General features: G+C 41.1%; 1 protein-coding gene across 1 annotated transcript in view; it reads left to right on the top strand.

Annotated features, from left to right (window-relative positions):
- The window catches only part of Abcd1 (ATP binding cassette subfamily D), a 105809-nt gene that overhangs the window by 16418 nt on the left and 68343 nt on the right, over window positions 1–21048 (top strand). The window contains exon 2 of the mRNA XM_019060823.2: window positions 15177–15415. Within this exon, the coding sequence (XP_018916368.2) occupies window positions 15177–15415 (239 nt within the window). The remainder of the gene's footprint in view (window positions 1–15176; window positions 15416–21048) is intronic.

Genomic DNA, 21048 nt, shown 5'->3' with positions numbered 1-21048 from the left:
TGGTTTACACGGCAAGTTTTTATCATTGAGCGAATTCAGGTTTGGTTCTACCACCTTTTGTCACTCTACGGCCTCTGGTTTAAATTTTTTAAAGCTACATAGTATTTTACCAGAGTCAACAATTTGTTTTTTAAGTAACGAAATGTAATTTTAAGTCACATTAGGATAGGAACTAGGCTGTACTAAAATGGAAGGGGGCAAGTCGTAACCCACCGGGCATTTTTGGATTTTTTTGTAGCTTTATATACTGCGCCCATTTCCCGGAAATAGTTCCGAACTTCGGAACTTTTGAGATTTTCCTGAATTTTTCCCGGAACTTTTGAAACTCCCATAGTGTTCCGGATCGTTTGCATTATCGATATTTCTCCATTTGAAGCTATGAAAGAATCGATTGTTAAGGTGTTCGCTGCGAACACCCTGTTTATCGATCATTTTCCATAGGTTAGAATGACAGATCTATCGATATATCGCAAAGCACGCCACGCCACTGGCTTGCATTTTCCGGAACTTTTAAAAACATCTTTAAAAAACCCCCGAACTTTTGACGGGCATGGAATGGGAGCGCTCCTGACCGCAGGTAGATGAATGTTGTCGTCGAGTGAGCTTCATTAGATCCTAAAATAATATTTTAGTACGATGAGCGATGAGGTGTACTGATGGGGAAAACAACTATTAAAAAATTACGCCACGAGCGACGCGACGGAGAAGCGAGGACTAATAAATCGAAGATTTTCGCGATGCCAACGGTCTCTTCGGGTGCGGTTTGCTTATTAGCATGAGTCATATAACTCGTCTCTGATTAAGCTCGTCCGATTTTTTGATCGCTGGGACTGGCGCACAGTGGATCGAGTCAATGGAAGCAGTCGGACACAATTTGGAAACTTTAAACGCTTATAACCCCGTCTATATAAAACTATAAGATTTTAAAGTGCTTCCATTGGCCTCCCCGTTAAATTTTCCTCTAGAAGCAACCCTTTAAATTTAAAATGTGACCAATTAAACATCAAAATTTGCAGTTTTAGTTAAAAGTTTCATGTCCGATCACTCTGATTGACTCGATCCACAGTGCGGCGACGCGAAGACTAGTCGACACAGTCAAGCAATAACACTGCCGTGCTAAGGAAAAACGCCGTATGAACATTCGATAGTTGCCAAATTTCCCCGGATAAAATATTTATTCTTAAGGAAAGTTATAAATGCTTCCTCTTGAAACTTTCAGTTGATCTAGATCTGGTTGCGAATGAAATTCTCTGAAAAATTCGAAGAAAAATGTTCACAGAATTTCCTGAAAATATATATTTTATCAATGGAAATTAGGCAACGCCTGAAGGTTCATACGGCGTTTTTCCTTATAGCACTGCAGAACAGGAGACGCAACAACAAGTAGTAACAGATGAGCTGAGAGTATCTCTGCCGTGCTAAGGAAGAACGCCGTATGAACATTAGAAAGTTGCCAAATTTCCTTCAATAAAATGTTTATTTTTTAGGAAAGTTATGAATATTTTTCCTTGAAATTTTCAGGAACTTTAGTTGAAATTGCGAAGAAAATTTTTTGAAAAATTGTAGGAAAAATATTTACAAATTTCCCCAAAAGCTCGTGATTTACCAAAGGAAATTTGGCAACGCCTGAAGGTTCATACGGCGTTTTTCCTTAGCACGGCAGATCTGCACACGGTGATCCAGAAGTCCGTCACCATCCCTTTTCAGGTTGATCTTCTTAGAGAGGGTTGAGGGTCCCCTGGTCCCCTTTTGAGAGGTTTCAAAAGGGGTTGTGAGCATTTACGATATTTTAAGTCTCTATCTCAATTTGTTCAAAAGTCACAGGAGTGAAGAAGAAGCATTGGACTACATTTTGCAATTTGGAACTATAAATTCTGGCTCTTCTGGAAAAACACTTATGTGCATAGGGAAACTAATGGCACATACGTTGTTTTTAAAGCGGGCTAGAATTTATAGTTCCAAATTGCAAAATGTAGTCCAATTAATGTGTGTGACTCGCCAGGACCGTGTAGAAATAGCAAAGAACCGCGCGCGAATTTTTTTTGCAAAAATTACACCCAATAGGCTTGGGGTGTATTTTTGCATACTTAGTGCGTTATGCAGGGAAAACTAGCTGTGGAGAAGAATTGAGGGGTAAAAGGACAAGGCGCATTTATTCATGCAGTTTTTGAAATGTTAGAAAATCAATCCCTTTTTTTTAACTCTTCCAAAACGCTAGGTACATTTTATTTGCATCACGTTTTTGACCTCGTGCACGAAATCTATGATCCGAATTGTATTTGTATTTATTCTGTAAATGTTTTGACAGTCCTGTTCGCCAGTCGAGTTTTAATGTCCTGCCAATAAGCAGGAAACACAGAGACTTTACCTTTTTATTTTTACGACTTTTTTCTGTCTCCTCTCTTTTTACTCTGTCTTGCCTTGCCAACGAAACAGGTTCAGTGGCTTTTTCTCTACCTCGACTTGCCCCAATAACACGGTGCCAAGTATAACCGTACTTTTTGAAATTGACTCGCCGAGAAAACATATTTTGAAGACTTACATGCACGTTTACATCACACAATTAACTTCCCATAATGTGAAAGTTTATTCCGAGGATTGATATAATCTGCGTCTATTAATGATTGGTGATAAGCATGTTGAGCGATCCGCCGAAAAAACAAGAATTGATATACTTTCCAGGCGATTTATTCCAACTGTCACTTGTCGATTATGTTTTAGTGGCGGTAGGTAAGTTTCGCACTTAAAAAGGAAGTTTCGATTCTCTGGATGCAAATTTCATAATAATAATACGAATAATTTTTCAATTTGAATTGACTTCTTACGTAGTTTTATTGACCTGAACATATGGAGCTAAAACTTGCTAGAGCATCTTTCTTTTTAACCTAGGCAAAACTTATAATATTAAATATCAAGGGGTATCTCCCCGACCACTACGTGACGGCTGCGATTGGATTGCGCGAATGTCCCCTTTTTTTAACTTAATGGGGTGCTTACGGTTGTGCGAATATCTCGGGTACTGAAAAGTTACATATTGCGCGAATATTAATTATTCATCGAGGAAGCGCTTATCTGGCAACATTGGTAGTTGGTCCCGCTCATGTGGGATGGGATACTGAAGACTGAAGAAGCTCCGTGCTGGAATGTTGACGGTTAGTTTTCCTCCTTTCGAAGAAGTGAATTTTCTTTTGAAATCTTTATATCATCATTGAAGCATTGGCTGATCCAGCAAATTGGCAACATTGTTTTTCCCCCATTTAAATCCATGGAGATGTATCGATTCTTGGCGGGGCCAGGTGCTCCGACAACGATCGATTATTTAGTATAGGTTTAAATTGAGGAAACCCGGTGTTGCCAAATTTCTGCATCCGCCTCTACATGGGAAGCTTACACCAGTGCCAGGCGATGACTGATCACACAACCGAAAGAGCCAAATATGCGTAATAATGAAATAACTGATATATTTTGACATTATTGCCGCGTACTGCCGAACTTTTCTGATGTTGATGTGCTATCGGTGCTTGCCATCAAATCTGCAATGATCGTTCAATTTTACTCCTTGACACGGACCTTCTACACCCACGAGTACCATTCAATCCTTTCACTTCATTTCTCATGAGACGGTGAGAAATCGATGATTTGTCAACAAACTTTACACCATTAAACTTGCGTTAAAATCAAAATTCGTATATTTTCCGACTTCGCGCTGTTTTGCCAAACTTCTGTTTTATATCATGTAAATACAAAAATCGCTCGTTCTTCCAGCGATCTTAATCTTGTCATTCGCGCAACTTGAAATAAAATTCGCTTGGCGGAATAGCTCGGTGACGGGAGCCTCTTCTGGCGGGCGCTTGTTGATTTCAAGTTGACCTTTCCCATGGGCAAGTGGTGAAAAATATCTGGCCGGCAGTTTTCGTGACGTCAGGAGTTGATGAGTTCGTCGTCTCCAGACAAAGGAATACAGCTTTATTCCGAGGTGCGAATTTGACGCAAACAATTCGCATTATTACAAGAATGACAGTGCAAAATCTGTCAAAAATTCTGCAGATTGCTGCATGTAATCAGAAGAAAAATCAGTGCAAATAGCAATTAAAAGCGTTCAACAGTTTCCTAGTGATGGTGCAATTTTCAAAGAATGCTCAAGTGCCGAAAATTACCCGCAGACACGAGAAATTTGTAAATGCGCGAGACTGATGAGGTCCGTAAATAGTGCGTTAGGGTCTAGGTAGTAAATTTTGGACTATTTAAACGTGCCCACTGTAATTTTCAGACATTTCACCATCCTTTTAGCCTGTGAATGTATCTGTTCCTTCTTCTTGATGTGTGCAACAGGCCCATTGAACAAATGCAGAATTCGCGCGAAAATGCTTTATTGCTTCATCTGATAGTACTTAGCCAGCTGAGTTTGCAGTATTTTTCTTATTTTTTTTCTGCTATGGAAAATTATAGAAAAAAAATAGACGTGAAAGTGAGAAAATGCACCGCCCTGTGACGACATCTAGCGGCAATTCCCGCTTAAACACATGTATTTTAGCAGATTAGGTTATTTTGTCGTATTTCCTCCAAACATTTTTCAATTTTGAAACGTGGAATATTTATGTGCTCAGTTCTCATAGTAGTTTCATCTCAAACATGAAATTTACGAAATTTCAGACCCCTGCGCAAATCAGTACCCTTAGATCATCATGTCGTCACCTTCCGGCCAAAGTATCACAAGCGCCATGCGGCGTTTCAAAATTTCTGCCGCCATTTCGTTTTTTTCCAGAGAAATTGTTCAACGAAGCCGTCCGAAAATAACACTGAATTTTCTTTGCGCTACCGATGAAACTCAGTGAAATATCCATACAGTGTCAACATACAATGAAGATGTTGCATGTGTGAGGAATTTGCGATTTGACTATTGATTCTTATGTGAAAGTTGGCGAGAAACACGATGGTCCCACTGGTTTCCTCTGAAATCATCTCCCAAGCTCAAAAAAAGCTCTCAAGTTGAGGCCAAAATGGAGAGGATATCCCACGCTATCCTGAGAGTCCACCTCTACATCAAGACAAACTATCCATGCGAAGATAGGGAGCAAATACATTGACAGGGCTGCCACTTCATTTGGGGACTCTAAAACTGAAAACACGGCAACCTTGCTAATGTATTTGCTACGCTCTATCTTTGCATGGAGAGTTTATCTTCGTGTAGAGGTGGACTCTCAGAATAGCGTGGGATATCCCCTCCATTTTGGCCTAGACTTGAGAGCTTTTTTTGAGCTTGGGAGTTGATTTCAGAGGAAACCAGTGGCACCATCGTGCTTCTTGCGAACTTTTACATAAGAATCAATGGTCAAATCGCAGATTCCTGACACATGCAACAGCTCCATTTCTCAGTAAAAATATAAATTGACGGCGGAAATTTTGAAACGTGGCACAGCGCCTGTGATACTTTCGTCGGAAGGGACAAATTGTGAGCATCGTTCAAGCATCGTTTCGCTCGGGTTGGTAGCGCTCTTCAGGAGTTAAGTATGGCATTTAAGTTTCAACTCCACGAACGGCTCCGTTGTGCTTCTCGTAAAATTTACTGCGGAATCAGCGCGGCGCTTTAATGGCGGATCCCAAGGCTCCGCAAAGTCTCCGTCCAAACGACTGGATACGACGAAATTCCGTGATCCCCGCCGGTGCACCACCACGGACATCCACAGCTCCATTGCCGCACTGAAAAAAAAATCTCGGTGTATTTACTAAGAAAAGGGTAAAATTACCAAGAATTCAGGGTTCTATTTGATCCCAGTTTTTTTTTGGTAAAATTACCATTTATGGAATTGGTAATTTTACCGAGAAATCTCGGTAAAATTACTGAACTTTCTCGGTAATTTTACTGGACCTAGATAAAAACGCCGATATTTTTTATTGACTGTGGTAGAATTACCGAGATAAAATGGCAAAGTTACCGGGAATTGATTACCAATAAAAGTGGTATTCTTACCTGAAAAAACAATAAAAATACCGGTTTTTAGGTAAGCTTACCAGTCTGTCTTGGTAAAATTACCAATGATTGGTAAAAAAAGTGAGATGGTATAGGTACCAACGGACCTGGGTAAAAACGCCGAGAATTTTTTTTCAGTGCAGATCGCGAGCATCCTCGCCGGTTTCTCACCGAAAACTGGTCGCGGCAGTTTCCACTGGGAGCTTTGATGACGTCATCGCGTGAGTCACAGATGAGACCGTGAGATGGTGAGACAATGAATGGAACGATCGGTGATTGCGCTGGCTTCTCGCAGGCTCCTCGCTCAAATAACCCGAATTTTCCCTGTCGAGCTCCTTAACGGTCTGACCATGCCGTCCTCCATCTTCTCGCGGCGGATTGGACTTACGACCACCGTCTCGCCGCGTCGCTAATCGTCGCGCAGTGTGGCGAATCGCCGAATAGGGGACAAACCTGTAGTAGAGATCAGAGTACCTGTATAGCGAGAGTATGGACAGATCGCTTCATGGAGGGCTTAGGGCCCAAAAGTGCAGAACCAACTTTTAACGCACCAAATTTCACTGCCAGTCTGCAGAATCCAATTCTAACCAAGATGGCTAAGGATGTACATAAATGAGCGATCTTTGGCAAAAATGAGTAAATTTATGCAAAAACTAAGTGAAATACGTGCTTTATAAACGATGGTTCTCAACAATTGTATTAATAAATCGCTCTGAATAATTGAAATTCATAGGTTGGCTGCATTTCTGGGCCCTAACTTTATTCGTGGAGGCATTGGTGAAGGCCTGATGGATTTTCGGAGTTTCACATCTGTCTATACTCTCGCTATATAGGTACTCTAGTAGAGATCGGACGTGAAATTTTTTATTGAAACTGCAAATTTTAATGTTTGTTTCCGACATGATGCTTGTATGTTTCGATGTTGGTCACCCGACGACCACTTCTGAATTCCTCGTGGAAAATAATATAGGAAATCGAAACCATGTGTTTTTTGAAAATTCAGTCGATTTTTCGACAAATGTATTTTATCACTTTTGAATTCCCTCTGGAAAATAACATAGGAAATCGAAACTTTACGTGTTTTTTCAAATTCAGTCGATTGTTTGAAAGATATATTTTAAATTTTTAATGGAGCTTTCGGAGCTGACCTCTTGGGGATCTGGCGTTTAGATCGATGTATAATACATCCCTCTTCCTCCAAAAGATACCAAAGATCTATGGGTTCCTTATTTTGTCGTATCCATACTCTCTCTTCTCAGTTTCTCTGTCCGACCTTTTCCATTGACTTGCCCCATTGTGCGCCGCGCCGATCCCGCGGATCAAAAGTCTCTCCATTCCTCGAAGACATTGCACATTATCTTGAATCATGTAAAAGCTAACTGAAAGGTCTGCGCACGACTTTCAGTGGTTACACAGAATCACAACATTGTTGCCAGTCTTCCCAATAAAACCCTCTCATCTCTCAATTATAAATGCCGCGTGAGACCACTATTGACACTGCACTGTTTAGTTTTAATCCCGCTCTACGACAAGGAGTTTACTGTCATTCCTACCAGCCAGGTAGAAACATCTCCTTGCTGTCGAAATAGTCGCATAAACGTTCGATATTAAGTCGAACCATGCATACTTATGTTTCTCGCTTGAAATCCCGTTCAGCGGCGTGAAGCCCAATTCGCCTTCATTTCGACTTGGTAGGCAAAAACACCTCCCACGCGTTAAAATAGTCGCATCCTTAAAGACTGCTACACTGCCGTGCTAAGAAGAACGCCGTATGAACAATCGAGAGTTGCCAAATTTCCTTCCATAAAATGTTTATTTTTGCGGCACGTTATGAATATTTTTCCTTGACATTTTTAGGAACTTCAGGTGAAATTGCGAAACAAATTATCTGAAAAATTGGAAGGAAAATATTCATAAGTTTACCAGGATATTCGTGTTTTATCAAAGGGAATTTGGCGACGCCTGAAGGTTCATGCGGCGTTTTTCCTTTGCACGCAGTGGCGTGGCGTGAATTGCGATTCATCGATTATTATGCCATTTAAACCTATGGAAAAGGATCGATATACAGGGTGCTCGCAGCGAACACCTTAATAATCGATATACTTTACCATAGGTTTAAATGGCATAACAATCGATACATCGCAAAGCACGCCACGCCACTGTTTGCACGGCAGTAAAAACAAGGTAAGTTCTTCAGGTATCGACTGAATTGCATCGCGGAAGAATGAATAACTGTTCTTGTGTCATTCATAAAAGCGCGTATGTCTTTAGAGGAGCCAATATTAAGTACGCTCTTTCTAACATGAGCGAGTATGCCATGTTGAATTGCCAAGGCGCAATACCATCAGCTGATGTAACTCGAGGGTGAAGACTATTGTGAACACAACAATAGAGCGGTTGGTCGTGGTACAGCGTCGCAAGTTTGTATTCGAGAGTTTTGAAAAGTGAAACTTTTTTAAATGATCAATAATGTGACGCTTTGTTGCCAAAACGAACTTCAAACTCATAGGATTACACTTTAATTGGAGGGTTGTCTCATCATCGATGGACGTATTTGAATCAAAAGGAACTACGAGTACATCCATTATGACACGAGCCCAGTCATGCTGATTACTTCGATATTGAGATCCTGATTCCTTTGCTTATGTCAGGCAAAATTATTCATTGATCATGTAAGGAAGAATTCTCCGTAAAAGTGTGCATCATATAGAGTAGTAATTACACGGATTTTAGCTCCCAAACAAACAATTATCTTAAAATTTACAGCATATCACATAACACAGAATTTTTAAAATTTCAACATTTAAATGAATGAGGAGCATTTGAAAAGGAAGGAATAAGAAGAGCTCGCAGCTTTAATGAGTCTTTTTTTTAAAAAAAATATAAAAAACTCGAGAGCTCTTCGTCTTAAAACTAAATATTTTAAACGTTCAAAATTTGATTATCTGCCTAGGAATTTGATACAAAGCAGTGGCGTGGCGTGAATTGCGATGTATCGATTGTTTTGCCATTTAAACCTTTGGTAAATAATCGATTAGTAAAGTGTTCGCTGCGAACACCCTGTTTATCGATCCTTTTCCATTGGTTTAAATGGCAGATCATTCGATAATTCGCTAAGCACGCCACGCCACTGATACAAAGTCTGATTTCACAAATCACCTGCGACTAAGTCAACACTTAGAGCTCAACAGAGGAGCAGGTGTTGAAGGGAACGTTCTCAAAAATGACCAGAGATTCAATGAAAATTCAACTTTCCTGGCTTCTCAATGTCAAGATCGATCGGAAATAGATGGACATGGTAACAATTAGTGAGAACCGTTGCTGCTGTATGGGACGCTACTTATTACTTCGAAGCGACTGGATTGACGTCACGATGACGTACAAACGTCATGTGGACGACGCGACGACTGTTCCCCGCGGCCAAGGTCCACGCGGGGCACGCGCTTCGCAGGCGGAGATCCAACGATGAATGGGGGAGGGGGCAGGAGGGAGCGCAAATACCCACCGATACATTTCATCCTGGTCGCACTTCGCAATGCACACATTAAGAACTCATTCTCACCTCCGAGATGAAGTACCATAACACACATTCCCGCCACTTCTGGAGGTTCCTCTCCGATTGAAAATGGAGACACCCAAGGGCTCAACAGTTGCACCGATGCATCGGTGCAGCTTTTGGCTGTTCTGCCTTGCTTAGGAAGAGCGCCGTATAAGTATTCGAGAGTTGCCAAATTTCCCTCGATAAAACCTGTATTTTTGACAAATCCCTTGAAATTTTCAGATATTTTAGATTAAATTGTGAACGGCATTGTCTGAAAATTTGAGAAAATAATATTCAGGATTTTCCCAGTGAATTGGGTTTTTATCGGAGGAAACTAGGCAACGTCTGAAGGCTCATACGGCGTTCTTCCTTATAGCACGGCAGTGTAGCTTTGCTGAGTGTTTTGGTAGCGTCGTCTATACGAGTGATAGCGGAGAGCCCAGTGGCGTGGCGTGAATTGCGATATATCGATTGTTGTGCATTTTAAACCCATGAAAAAAGATCGATTATCAGGGTGTTCGCAGCGAACACCTTAGTAATCGATTCCTTACCATAGCTTCAAATGGCGAGATATCGATTATCGATTATTCACGCCACGCCACTGGGAGAGCCGTACCTATCATAAGTACAAAATTGAGTTCCCTCCTAAATTCATCAAATCCAGTTCAGATGAAATCTCTGATGCCGCTAAAACAGCGAAATTCGTCTTACCTGTATAGAAACGAGATATACGGACTCTCATTTTGCAGTCAGAAACTACAATTTCTGACTTAGTTTAGAAAACAACGTATGTACCATTAGTTTCCCTGCGCTTTTAATTGTTTTTACGAATGAGCCAGAAATCGTAGCTTCTAATTGCAAGATGAAGTTCATATATGAGAAAGCCGTAAGTGCGCAAAAATTGATGTTTTTTTATTGTCACAGTCGCCAGGGATATTATTTGGCCAGAGAGCCAGTCAGAGCTCTACTCTTAAGTGAAATATCGATTTGTCCCGTTTTATCCCTATCTATCTTGTTTTACCCTGATCTCTACCAAAACCCCTTTTATTAACCCTGGTAAAAATTGGTAGTAGAATCTGTGTTCCAAAATACCATAGACCTAAAGCCGGCTGTAAGATTTTCAATAGCTTCTATAGCCGGCTGCACAATTTCTTATAGCCTTATATAGCCGATGGCGATTGAGCAACAGCCAGGCGGTAAAGTGTATGCTACATGTTACTAATTACGGATGCTAGGACTTGGTGTGTTTTTGGACTACCGCTCTATTTTTGGGGCGTAGTATTTTGATTTATTTTGCGCGGAAAGCTCCGTACTGTTGAAGGATGCCTGCCATTCCTAATATGTTGGAGCGCCTTCAATTTTGTATGATACTGTGCAATACCTCTGGTGTGAAATAGTTGCTTCAAGCGCCGTGGCACGCTGCGGCGCGGCGGGCGGGCACCCAGCGCGAAAAGCGCCTTAGCGCCTACAAACCTAACAGGGATACTTCACGCATTGCGCCATGCGTGAAGTATCCCAGTTAGGTTTGTAGGCGCTGGTGCGCGCTTATCGCTGGCAGCACGCCGCTCCGCTCTGTGTTATGCTCCGCTCCAATACAATCTTGTGGGGTCAGCGTTTTTCAACTCATGATTTTGAAATGTTTGCACATCCTGTATGGATTATTCTCATTTTAATTGATGAAAAAAAATATGTATTAAAGGAAAATATAATGTGTGTTTTGTGAATATTACGTTGGCTCCGTATCAAACTTAATGATTTCCAAAGCACACGAATTTCTACACAATTTCTAATACCCTTTTACAGCCGATGGCGATAAAGTGTAAAGCCCGGCGATATGAACTATAGTCCAGCTGCATACTTTTTTATCGCTTCGTATAGCCCGGCTATATGATTTGCTCCGCTTTCCACAGCCAGCTATATGATTTTCTATTGCCTTCTTTAGCCGGCTATAAGAATTCCTATGGTATTTTGAAACGCAGCTCCTATCGCCAATTTTTACCAGGGAACCCATTACATGCAGATTCATCCCATTTCATCCCGATATACCGCGATACATCCCGATTTACACGAAAACCACGATGACCTGGAAAGAAAGTTATCAGGAAGCCAAAGTTGAGCAAAGGCAGTAACATTTTCTGTTTGGCTAACCGATCGACCAATCAGAATAAAGATAGTGACGCACACACGATAATCAGCTCAGGTTTTTTATACGACAGTAAGACGAGACTACCTGGAAGGTGGGAAATCCTGCGGAGAAAAGCTTAGTTTTTCCTGTGGATCTCTTCATCGGCACGACGAGAAAAATCATAGATAATTATGATAAACAGAGAAGCAATAAGGATCTTGCAATTACTCCAATTAGTCGATCTGTCAAATATTAAGTAACTACTCATTCTCAGCGCTCCGCTCCGCATCAATAGCGGCATCGACCGGAAGTCGTTGGCATATTAATGAGCCCATAGGCACCTTGCGGTTGAGTCACGTTTCTGGGTGCAGCACGCAGCGTCGCGTGATGCACTTCCCGATGCACTTCCCTTTGCTCTCCGCTCGGCGCTCCCGAAGAGCAGTCTTCATCTGCGAGACTCTTTGCATAATTCCCAGCGAGATAGTCGCACGTGAGAACGTAATTGCTACGGGAATACCCAGACCGATTTGTGGCTTCTTATTCTGCCGTCCTGAGGAAAAACGCCGTATGAACCTTCAGGCGTTGCCAAATTTCCTCCGATGTAATGTTTATTCTAGAGAAAAGTTATAAATATTTTTCCGGTAAATTTTCAAGATCCACAGGTAAAATCGCAAACGAAATTATCCGAAAAATTAGAAGAAAAATATTTACACATTTTCCCAGAAATTCGTGATTTGTCGAAGGAAATTTGGCAACGTCTAAAGGCTCATACGACGTTCCTCCTCAGCACGGCGGTATTCCTTCCATGTATTCGAAGGTTATTTCAACTCAAAAATAAAATATAACTTCAATCCTCTAACTCAAGGTGTTTGATTGCAGTGGCGGAGCCCCCCCCCCCCCCCCCCCCCGTCCTCTTTGCCCCTCGGGTCAGGGTTGTCACGGTCAGGAAATACCGGGAAATGCCACAGAATTCTTTAAAGTCAGGGAAAACCTGGAATTGTCGGGGGAAATGACAAAAGTGTCAGGGAAAGATTTTCAAGGCACCTCCGTTTGCTTTCTTTCTAGGATGGGTTCGACCGTTTCCAACAACAGATTTTGCGTGAGAATTATATCGAACTGCATTTTTATACCTCTGACGTATCTTCAATTTGCAGGGGATGTAACTAATAAGTGGCAAAGAATGTATGGGAATTCCAATTTCTAAATTCTGTGTCAACCCTGATTAAGTAAAGAGAGGACGGGAAGGCAGTAGAAGTAGGATACCTCAAAATTGACTACAATTTTTTTTAGAATTTACCTTTGTGGTTTTTTTTTATATTAATTTTGGATTTCGGGGTCAACAAAAGGTCGACATGTTTGAAAATATTCTTAACGCGCCGAAATGGCGGGAACACGATGGAACTGATGGAAGTGATGTCTTACAGCAGTCAAATCGCCATATTCTTCCAGTTTCCTCTGACGCTTGTTAAAATACCACTTATTTCCATGTGGAATTGTTGCTTGTTTACCACAGATAACATGAATTTGATTCGATTCCTCGATTCTGAAGACATATTCTTAACTTTCAATTTTTTTCATTCACGAAAAATAGAAGGTCATCGGACGGAAGTCGTAGTTTCCCGTGCTCGCTTTTGATTCGTGCCGGATGACATCATTCGGTTCGGCGCGAAACCGGGGCGCTTTATACGTTTCCAGAAAAGTTGCGCTTTTTGAACTGCGTATTTCTCGTTTTCTGAGATAGATGTTCTCGTTTCTAATGCACGCATCGTGTCGTACGTGTCTTTTACCTCCAGAAGAATCATTAGCAAGTCAAAATTTGTTTATGGTTTAGTGGCCCATTGTGATAGCAGTAGCTCGAGAGCACGAACAGAGTTGCGCGCAGTAGTTTTGCCGTTTCTGCACGCTGTGCAGTCTCGCCAAGGAACAGGAACATTGTATGATTACCGTGTGTATTTGCATGTGTTTACCGCAAAATTAGATTTTAACCAGGACCGTCCATAAATGTTTTTGAAAAGTCTCTACGTAGAGACTTTCAAACTACTAGACTACATGGAGACTATCTGCGTGTTTCTCAACCAGAATTTCACATAGAACACGATGCCCTCGTCGAAAATTACTGAGATCAACTATTAACTAAGATATTAAAATTTCTATATTACTTTGGTAAGTGGTTACTGGAAATTTGAATTGCCCGGCCACAAGAAGTGCAATGATCGTGGGTCACGTGGGTCAAATCGTGCCTTACAACGGTTTTGGCAGGCTTCTCAATCGAGGATTGTTCCTTTCCCACCCTTTATCGTTCAAAGTGTAATCGATTTGCTTCAACTGAGCCGAAGCGTCAAGATTGAGGTTGCCATATTTTCGTATTGTAGAGACTGCCGCAACCCGGGGGAAAAAGTGTTAGGGGTTACCCCCCAAAAATTGTAGCACTATACCCCAATTTGTTGGATGATATGAACATTTCCAATTAATTGTGTTAGTATCGCAACTCTAGTTAGGGTGGTGCTGCAACATTTGGGTTAGTAACCCAATTTATTTGGGTAGTACCACAATTAATCGGAAATGTCCATATCATCAGACAGTTTTGGGACTTATCCCATACCTCTTCTTTTTTTTTCATACACGGTAACGTTTAGTGTGCGATTTGACTCACGTAGACCATTGCGTTTTCATGAGCGGGAAGTTCGAATTCTCGCGTCAAGGAACATTGAATAGCTTGGTCAGAAGTTTATCTCAGTAATTTTCGTTGCGCACATCGTATTCTACGTAAAATTTCGGATAAGAAACATGTATCAAAATGCTAAACTTTGTACCTTGTCTGGTGGTCCATTATGTTATACAAAAAAAATGTGTGCATTATTCTGCCGTGAGAGCGAAGAGAGCAGCCAGTTGCAGTACGTGCATGCCGGGATGAACCTCGAGACACATGAAAGCACGTGCTAACTATGGCTCATACAAAAATGAATTTACTGCTCTCTTCGCTAACACGGCAGTATAGTGGAACGGTGGGAAGCTAATTAGTATTTTTTTATTGTAAAATCTACATTGAAACATGTCGGACATTTTTTTTCAATTACAAAATTGTTAAATCAGCAATATTATTTTTTTCCGTGTAATTGATGAAATCAGCGGTTAATTGGACGTATTTCTACCAAACAGACCTATGTGGAGGTGAGAAATATGAGGTGTGCTCGTTAGTTTTCTGGCCGTAAGAGTGAATGAGAATAATAACGCGCCAGTGACGTCAGCGGCGACGATGGAGACTCCGAGCCGCGGATCCGCATCTTTAACTCATGAGCCCTGTGCACAAGGCTCTCTTGCCATGCCCGCGGCTCATGAGTTCCGCATTCAGTTGGCACATAGGTCTGTTTGATAGAATGTAAAATCCCGCTTTTCCAATTCTACAAAAGGAATCACGCCCACTTTTACATTGCTTCTTATGCAGCTTTCTAGAGCACACCCCCATATTTCTCACCTCCACATAGGTCTCTTTGGTAGAAATACGTCCAATTAATTGTGTATTGCTTGTTCTGTTGCAGATCTCGGCTAGTAAACCACGCGTACGGGTTGTATTTCAAAGATCAAACGTATTACCGGGTGAGCAACATGGACGGGCGGGTTGAAAACGCGGACCATCGGCTCACCGACGACATCACAGCCTTCACGTCGTCGATAGCGCATCTCTACTCGCACCTCACCAAACCCCTCTTCGACTGCGCCCTCATCGGACTCGCCCTCGCCCACTCCACCAAGAAAATGGGCGCCGCAATCATACCAGGTAACAGAAACCCCGCTTTGCATGTCTTCCAAAAAAATCATCTTAAATCAGCGAATCAGCCAGTCACGAGAGTTACTTACGATCATTCGGGCTTTCACATAGTGCACCGGTAGGTGCATAGAGAAAAAAAGGAGGTGTTTGCATCTTGAGGTTTGTTTACCCTATGACGTAGGTCGGTACAACCTGGCCAGCGGAATCCGAAATTCGAAGTATGAAAAACGGACCATAATGCCCCCTTTTTTTGCTTAAATCAACTCATGATATAATTTCAAGCACTTTTTATAGAATGACTTTTTTCCATAAATTACACCATTTCCAAGAAAATCGACGATAAACGTCGCTGTACCGACCTACGTCATCAAAAAAATTCCAAGATGCCCGAAATGCAAACACCTCCTTTTTACTTTCTCGCTCCCATAGGGTAGAGAGGAAGTATTGTCATCCTCCAAAAAAAAAAAAAAAAAAAAAAGTTGAAATTTCATCATTTCTAGACGTTTTAAGGTCCCAGGAGTAAAAATAACCATACTTGAAAAAATGTGTGTCCGTCCGTGTGGCGTCCCCCAAATCTGTCTACAGCGATATCTCAGAATCTATCTGTTCGATTTCATTCAAAATTGGCACAGGACACCATATCTATGGTCTCCTTATGCACGTTCAACGATTTTGAGGTACGCTAAAATTTGGGGGGGCTACGCTCAATTGTCCATTTTTAGCAAAATCACACGGAAAGCTCATTTTGAAAGACTGTAAATTTTGAAAAATGTCTTTAATTCTTTAACAATGGGCATCAAGCACATCACCTGGGTCATTAATTTAAGTTCCAAAAAGATCTTTGGACTAAACTCAAAATTCAAGAGATACGAGGCCCAAAAGTAGGGCACTTTGCTCCGCGAAACAGCTCATTTTCAAGGACTGTAAATTTGAAAAAAAATAAAATAAAATGCCTTCAATTCTTCGAAAGTTGGCATCAGAGCACCACCTGGTTCATTAATTTAAGTTCCTACGAGGTCTTTGGACTAAACTAAAAATTGAAGGGTTACGCGTCATATAGCGAGGAGAGCACTTCGGTCACACGGAGAGCTCATGGACTGTAGATTTTGAAAAAATGCCTTTAATTCTTTGAAAGTTGGCTCAAAAGCACCATCTGAGTCATTAATTTAAGTTCCTAAAGGATTCATGGACTAATCTCATAATTGCAGAGGGGCCGATAGGAAACGCTCAATTCTCTGATAAATGAGTCGGAGCGCTTCTAGATAATAGCAGCAAACGCTTTGAGTCAGGTGAAACCTAGGAATTCAAATGCATTATATAATGCATCATATACTATTTCCAAAATTACTCCGTAGGTAATCACAAAGCAAAATTAGACAACTAATTAGATACATACTCACATTACAAAGGTACTATGAATCATCAAGCTAACGCCAAGAACTCACACTTAGATCTTTATTAAAAACTAATATGTTTGTTGTTAATGAATTTAGAATCCCGGCAGATTCCATCTTTTGCGGTTCCTTTTTACGAGGTACTAAGCACAAATATAATGTAATAATTCGGCACAAATATGACTGATTTAATGCTTGTTAATGAAGGAGGTTATAATTGTTATAACGTGACGTTTGTTGACTTGTCTCTCGTTGACGTTTGTCGATGGCGCTCTCTATTGTTTTCGCTTTGAGTTACGGGGATACGCGGTAAGGAGATGGCGCTCCTGGCGGGCGTGTCGTGAACCTTCCAGCAGGTAGATTCGCCCGCCAAATTTAAAATTTGGGAGATGCTAAGCGAAAACCGTTTAGTTTTAAGACTATTTGAACATCGAATAGTCATTCTACCCATTCAAGTAGATATTTGATGGCTTTTGACCGTGCTTAAGGAGAGATTATAATATAAAATCGTATCTGAAGTATGATGTCAATGAATCTAATGGATCCTAATGAATCGTAGAAAAGCTAAGATTTTTACGGATCGCCATCTTTGACAGGAGACTTAGTTAATCAATTACATATTTAATTGAAGATGCCTCATAAAATCAACAAGTCGAGTCCGAATATATGAATTCACCACATATCGCGAAGACATTTACAATGAAGTTCAATGGTTTGAATAAAAATTTCATAACTATTATCCTGTGATCAAAATTCCAATCAAACTTTATGATTTTGTAAAATTGGCAGTATTTTTCTAAATATTCCAGTAAAAGTGTCTATGCCGGCGCGAAGCGCCGGCTCGAGCGAGAAAGTCCCGTGCGGTCCCCGCACCAATCCGCTAAGCGGATGGGGGGGCGAAGCCCCCCAAATGCCGGCGCGTAGCGCCGGTACGCGGCGCGAAGCGCCGCGCATAAATTGGCCGGAGGCCAATTTTTTTCTCTATGCGGTAGGTACGGTGCGAGCTCGTAGATAGGCCGATTTTTATTTATTATATTTGTTTCTTTTTAAAAATGTGATACGAACTTTTGAAATATGCCCAATTTCGCGAGGACCATCGGTGGATTTTAATGTCGGCACTGAAGAAGCCCCATATGAGGGGCGAAAAGCGTTCGACATGACTTCCAATAACATAGAAAGCCAAAATGCTCGTAAGTAACTGTATGATTATTATTATTATTATACTGGCGAATTCAACGTTTATTGATAGACAAAGCTATAGGCAAAGATACATAGGGAGTATGGAGCAATCCTACTGGTTGAAATGAGGGGTTCGTATAGAACACCATGTTGTCCCTCATTTTATGGTTATGCGATTTAACTTCACGGCAGTCAAAATAAATGTATCACGTGTTTCGCCCCATCCAACTTTTCTACTCGTGCGTTAAAGTCTCTGAGTCAGCCGAGTAAAGTTCACGTTCTCCTTCATATCGTGGATATGCAATGTAATCGTCGTGGAAGTGGGAATGGTTGTATCAAGCGTCTCGCCCCATCCAACTTCTCTACTCTGCGTTAAAACTCTGTGCCAACGCAAAGGAAACCAAGCTCTTTTTCATTGTTGTAGGTATGCGAGAAAGTTTTTTACCTCATAAATGTGACCGGACTTTTATAAGGGGACCTTATCTACCGGAAGAAAATTTCCAAAACCTAAGACTCGAAGCAAAAAACGATCGCAGGAAGCGCCTGCAAAACTGTGAAGATACTTCAAGCATCGCACAATCTCAACCTGATCCTTAGACTCGCTCTCTACTCTTGAGACTCTTTACCCTCGAATCGCGTAAAGTTCCGAGATGCGCAGGGCAACTCTGTCGTGCTACGGAAAAGCGCCGGGTGAGCATTTGAGAGTTGCCAAATTTCCTTCGATAAAATGTTTATTTTTTATGAAAATTATGAATATTTTTAATCCTTAAAATTTTCGGATGATTTAGATTAAAATGCGGACAAACTTGTCTAAAAAATTGGAAGAACAATATCGGCAACTTTCCTCATAAATTCGTATTTACTATTTAATCAAAGGAAATTTGGCAACGCCTGAAACTTTATACGGCGTTTTTCCTTAGCACGGCAGAGCTCGCGTCAACAATTTTGGAAGGTTTATACGCAAATATTGAGCGCATTTTAATCACAACTTAGTGAATTTTATATAATCCATTATTCAAGGCTTTTGCAATTTTCCCACCTCTACCTAGCTCGCGAACGAACGTTGGTTTGTGAAAATTCTGCACCCCTGCTCAAAAGTAGCGTTATTTTATACGTGCGGTACATATATCGCGCAAGTCTGCAACCGGTCTGTATCAAGTTCCTTCGTTGGGACGCTGAGCCAACGACGCGACGCGACGTCGCGTCGGTCGTCCGTTTGCGCATCGGATTTGCGTGGTACGCTTTTACGGAATGAAATTTCATCTTGCTGAAAATTTCACTTTCCATGAATTTTCAACGATTTTTCCTGGAGATATAATGCATTCCGCAAAAATGTTCTGATAATTTGTTAAAAAACTTCGAAACTTCACCCATGATATTGTTTTTTCTCTCTAAAAATTAAGAGTTTACCGTTTACATGTGTTTTATGGTCCTTATACTGAGTCTATTGCAGTATAGTTTGGATAATGTTCATGAAATTTCATTTTCTGAAGTACATAAAACTTTGCATCTCTGTAGGTACACTGAAAAGAAAAACTTATTGGATCTAGAGTCCTGACTCTTAAAAACATCGACAAGAAAAAGTACTCTTGATTTAATCAGAATCTAGCTTAAATCAAGAACCAAGCCTCTTAATTTATGCGGATTTCGTTTTGATTTAAGCGAAAATCCGATTGAATCAAGAGTATTTTTTCTTGTCAATGTTATCAAGAGTCTGGACTCTAGATCCAATGTGTTTTTTTTTTTTTTCTCAGTGTATGTTCGGCAGATATGTGATAAACCCACTCAACAGAGTAGCCTCTCCCAATAAACTTTCAGTAATTGTAATGAAGAACACCAAAAATAAGGCCCAAGTATTGTAAGTAAGAGGGTGAAGAACAGTGCTAGGCGCTTTATTCTAAGGAAAAATCGAGGCTGGAAAAAGCCAAATATTATAAATTATTGGAGTTACAATGAACTCTAATGAGTCTCCATGCAGGACCGGCGGGGGAGAGGGGCAGTTCCTGGAAGTTGTCCAGCAGCTACAGCGGATGGCGCGAGGATCGCACTTCGGTGCTACGCCGCCATGTTTCGCGTCGTATTCATGATGCGGTGTTTTAATGCTGTCTATAAAATTCTGCAGGAGGCCTAGCTGGGCTCGTATTGAGTGTGACTGACTGACAACTGCAAATGAGAGCCAAACCGGTATTCAGTCTTAATACGACTCCAGCAAATCATCTCCAATGTGACTGCCCGAGCTGAACACTTCCCCCTGCCATGCCCTGAAGCTCATCATTGCTCATTGTAACTCTACTTCTAATTTTCGGGGTTTTTCGGTCTGTGATTCCCTCATGAAGAGTATGGGCCCAGCTTATTTCTACCATCATGATCGTAAACATTGCTTCGAATGATGGTCGCAATTATAACTGCGACAAGACCATAAAATATAAATGAATGTTTGTATACTTCAGTTACAAAGTTGCCGAATGTTTCTAAAAATATAATAACTAACTAACTTGCCGCTGCACATAACAAGTTGATGTATCTCTGATTTGTCAACTCTCTTTGAATTAACCAGGCGTTAGTTTAAAAGTGAATAGTTTGTTTCGAAAAGGACCCGAATCGGAACTAGGGGCGGTCCGCTAGGGGCGCTAGGGTGCTTCAGTACTCCAAAAATCTGACGGGTGGCTGAAGTAGCCCCAGCTGGACTCCTGTGGAGACACCCCAAAACTTGAAAAATCTACAAAAAGAAGGACTTTATGTTAAGTCAAGGAGGGCCTTACCCGAGATGAAGGACCTTCATAACGTATCAGCACCCCAGGAAGTCTCAAGACCGACTGATACTGATCAAAACGAAAAAATTATCTGGTTAACGAAAAAATTGAAGTTAGGTACAAATGTTCGATGAGTAGAAAATGCCGCAAGCACATATGGACGTATTTATGCTAAAAGGAACTATATGCATAGGGTTTGCATGAGACATAATTCCTTTTAGTATAAATAGGTCCATATTATCCAGTTCCCAATACCAAAAGTATGAAACTTATAGGTCCATTAGAGGTGCAGCACAATAACGTTTCAATCATCTTA

The sequence above is a fragment of the Bemisia tabaci genome, chromosome 2, assembly GCF_918797505.1.
Source record: "Bemisia tabaci chromosome 2, PGI_BMITA_v3".
Taxonomy (NCBI): Eukaryota; Metazoa; Arthropoda; class Insecta; order Hemiptera; family Aleyrodidae; genus Bemisia; species Bemisia tabaci.
Note: the sequence above shows the minus strand (reverse complement) of the source record. Positions and strands in the feature narration are given on the sequence as shown.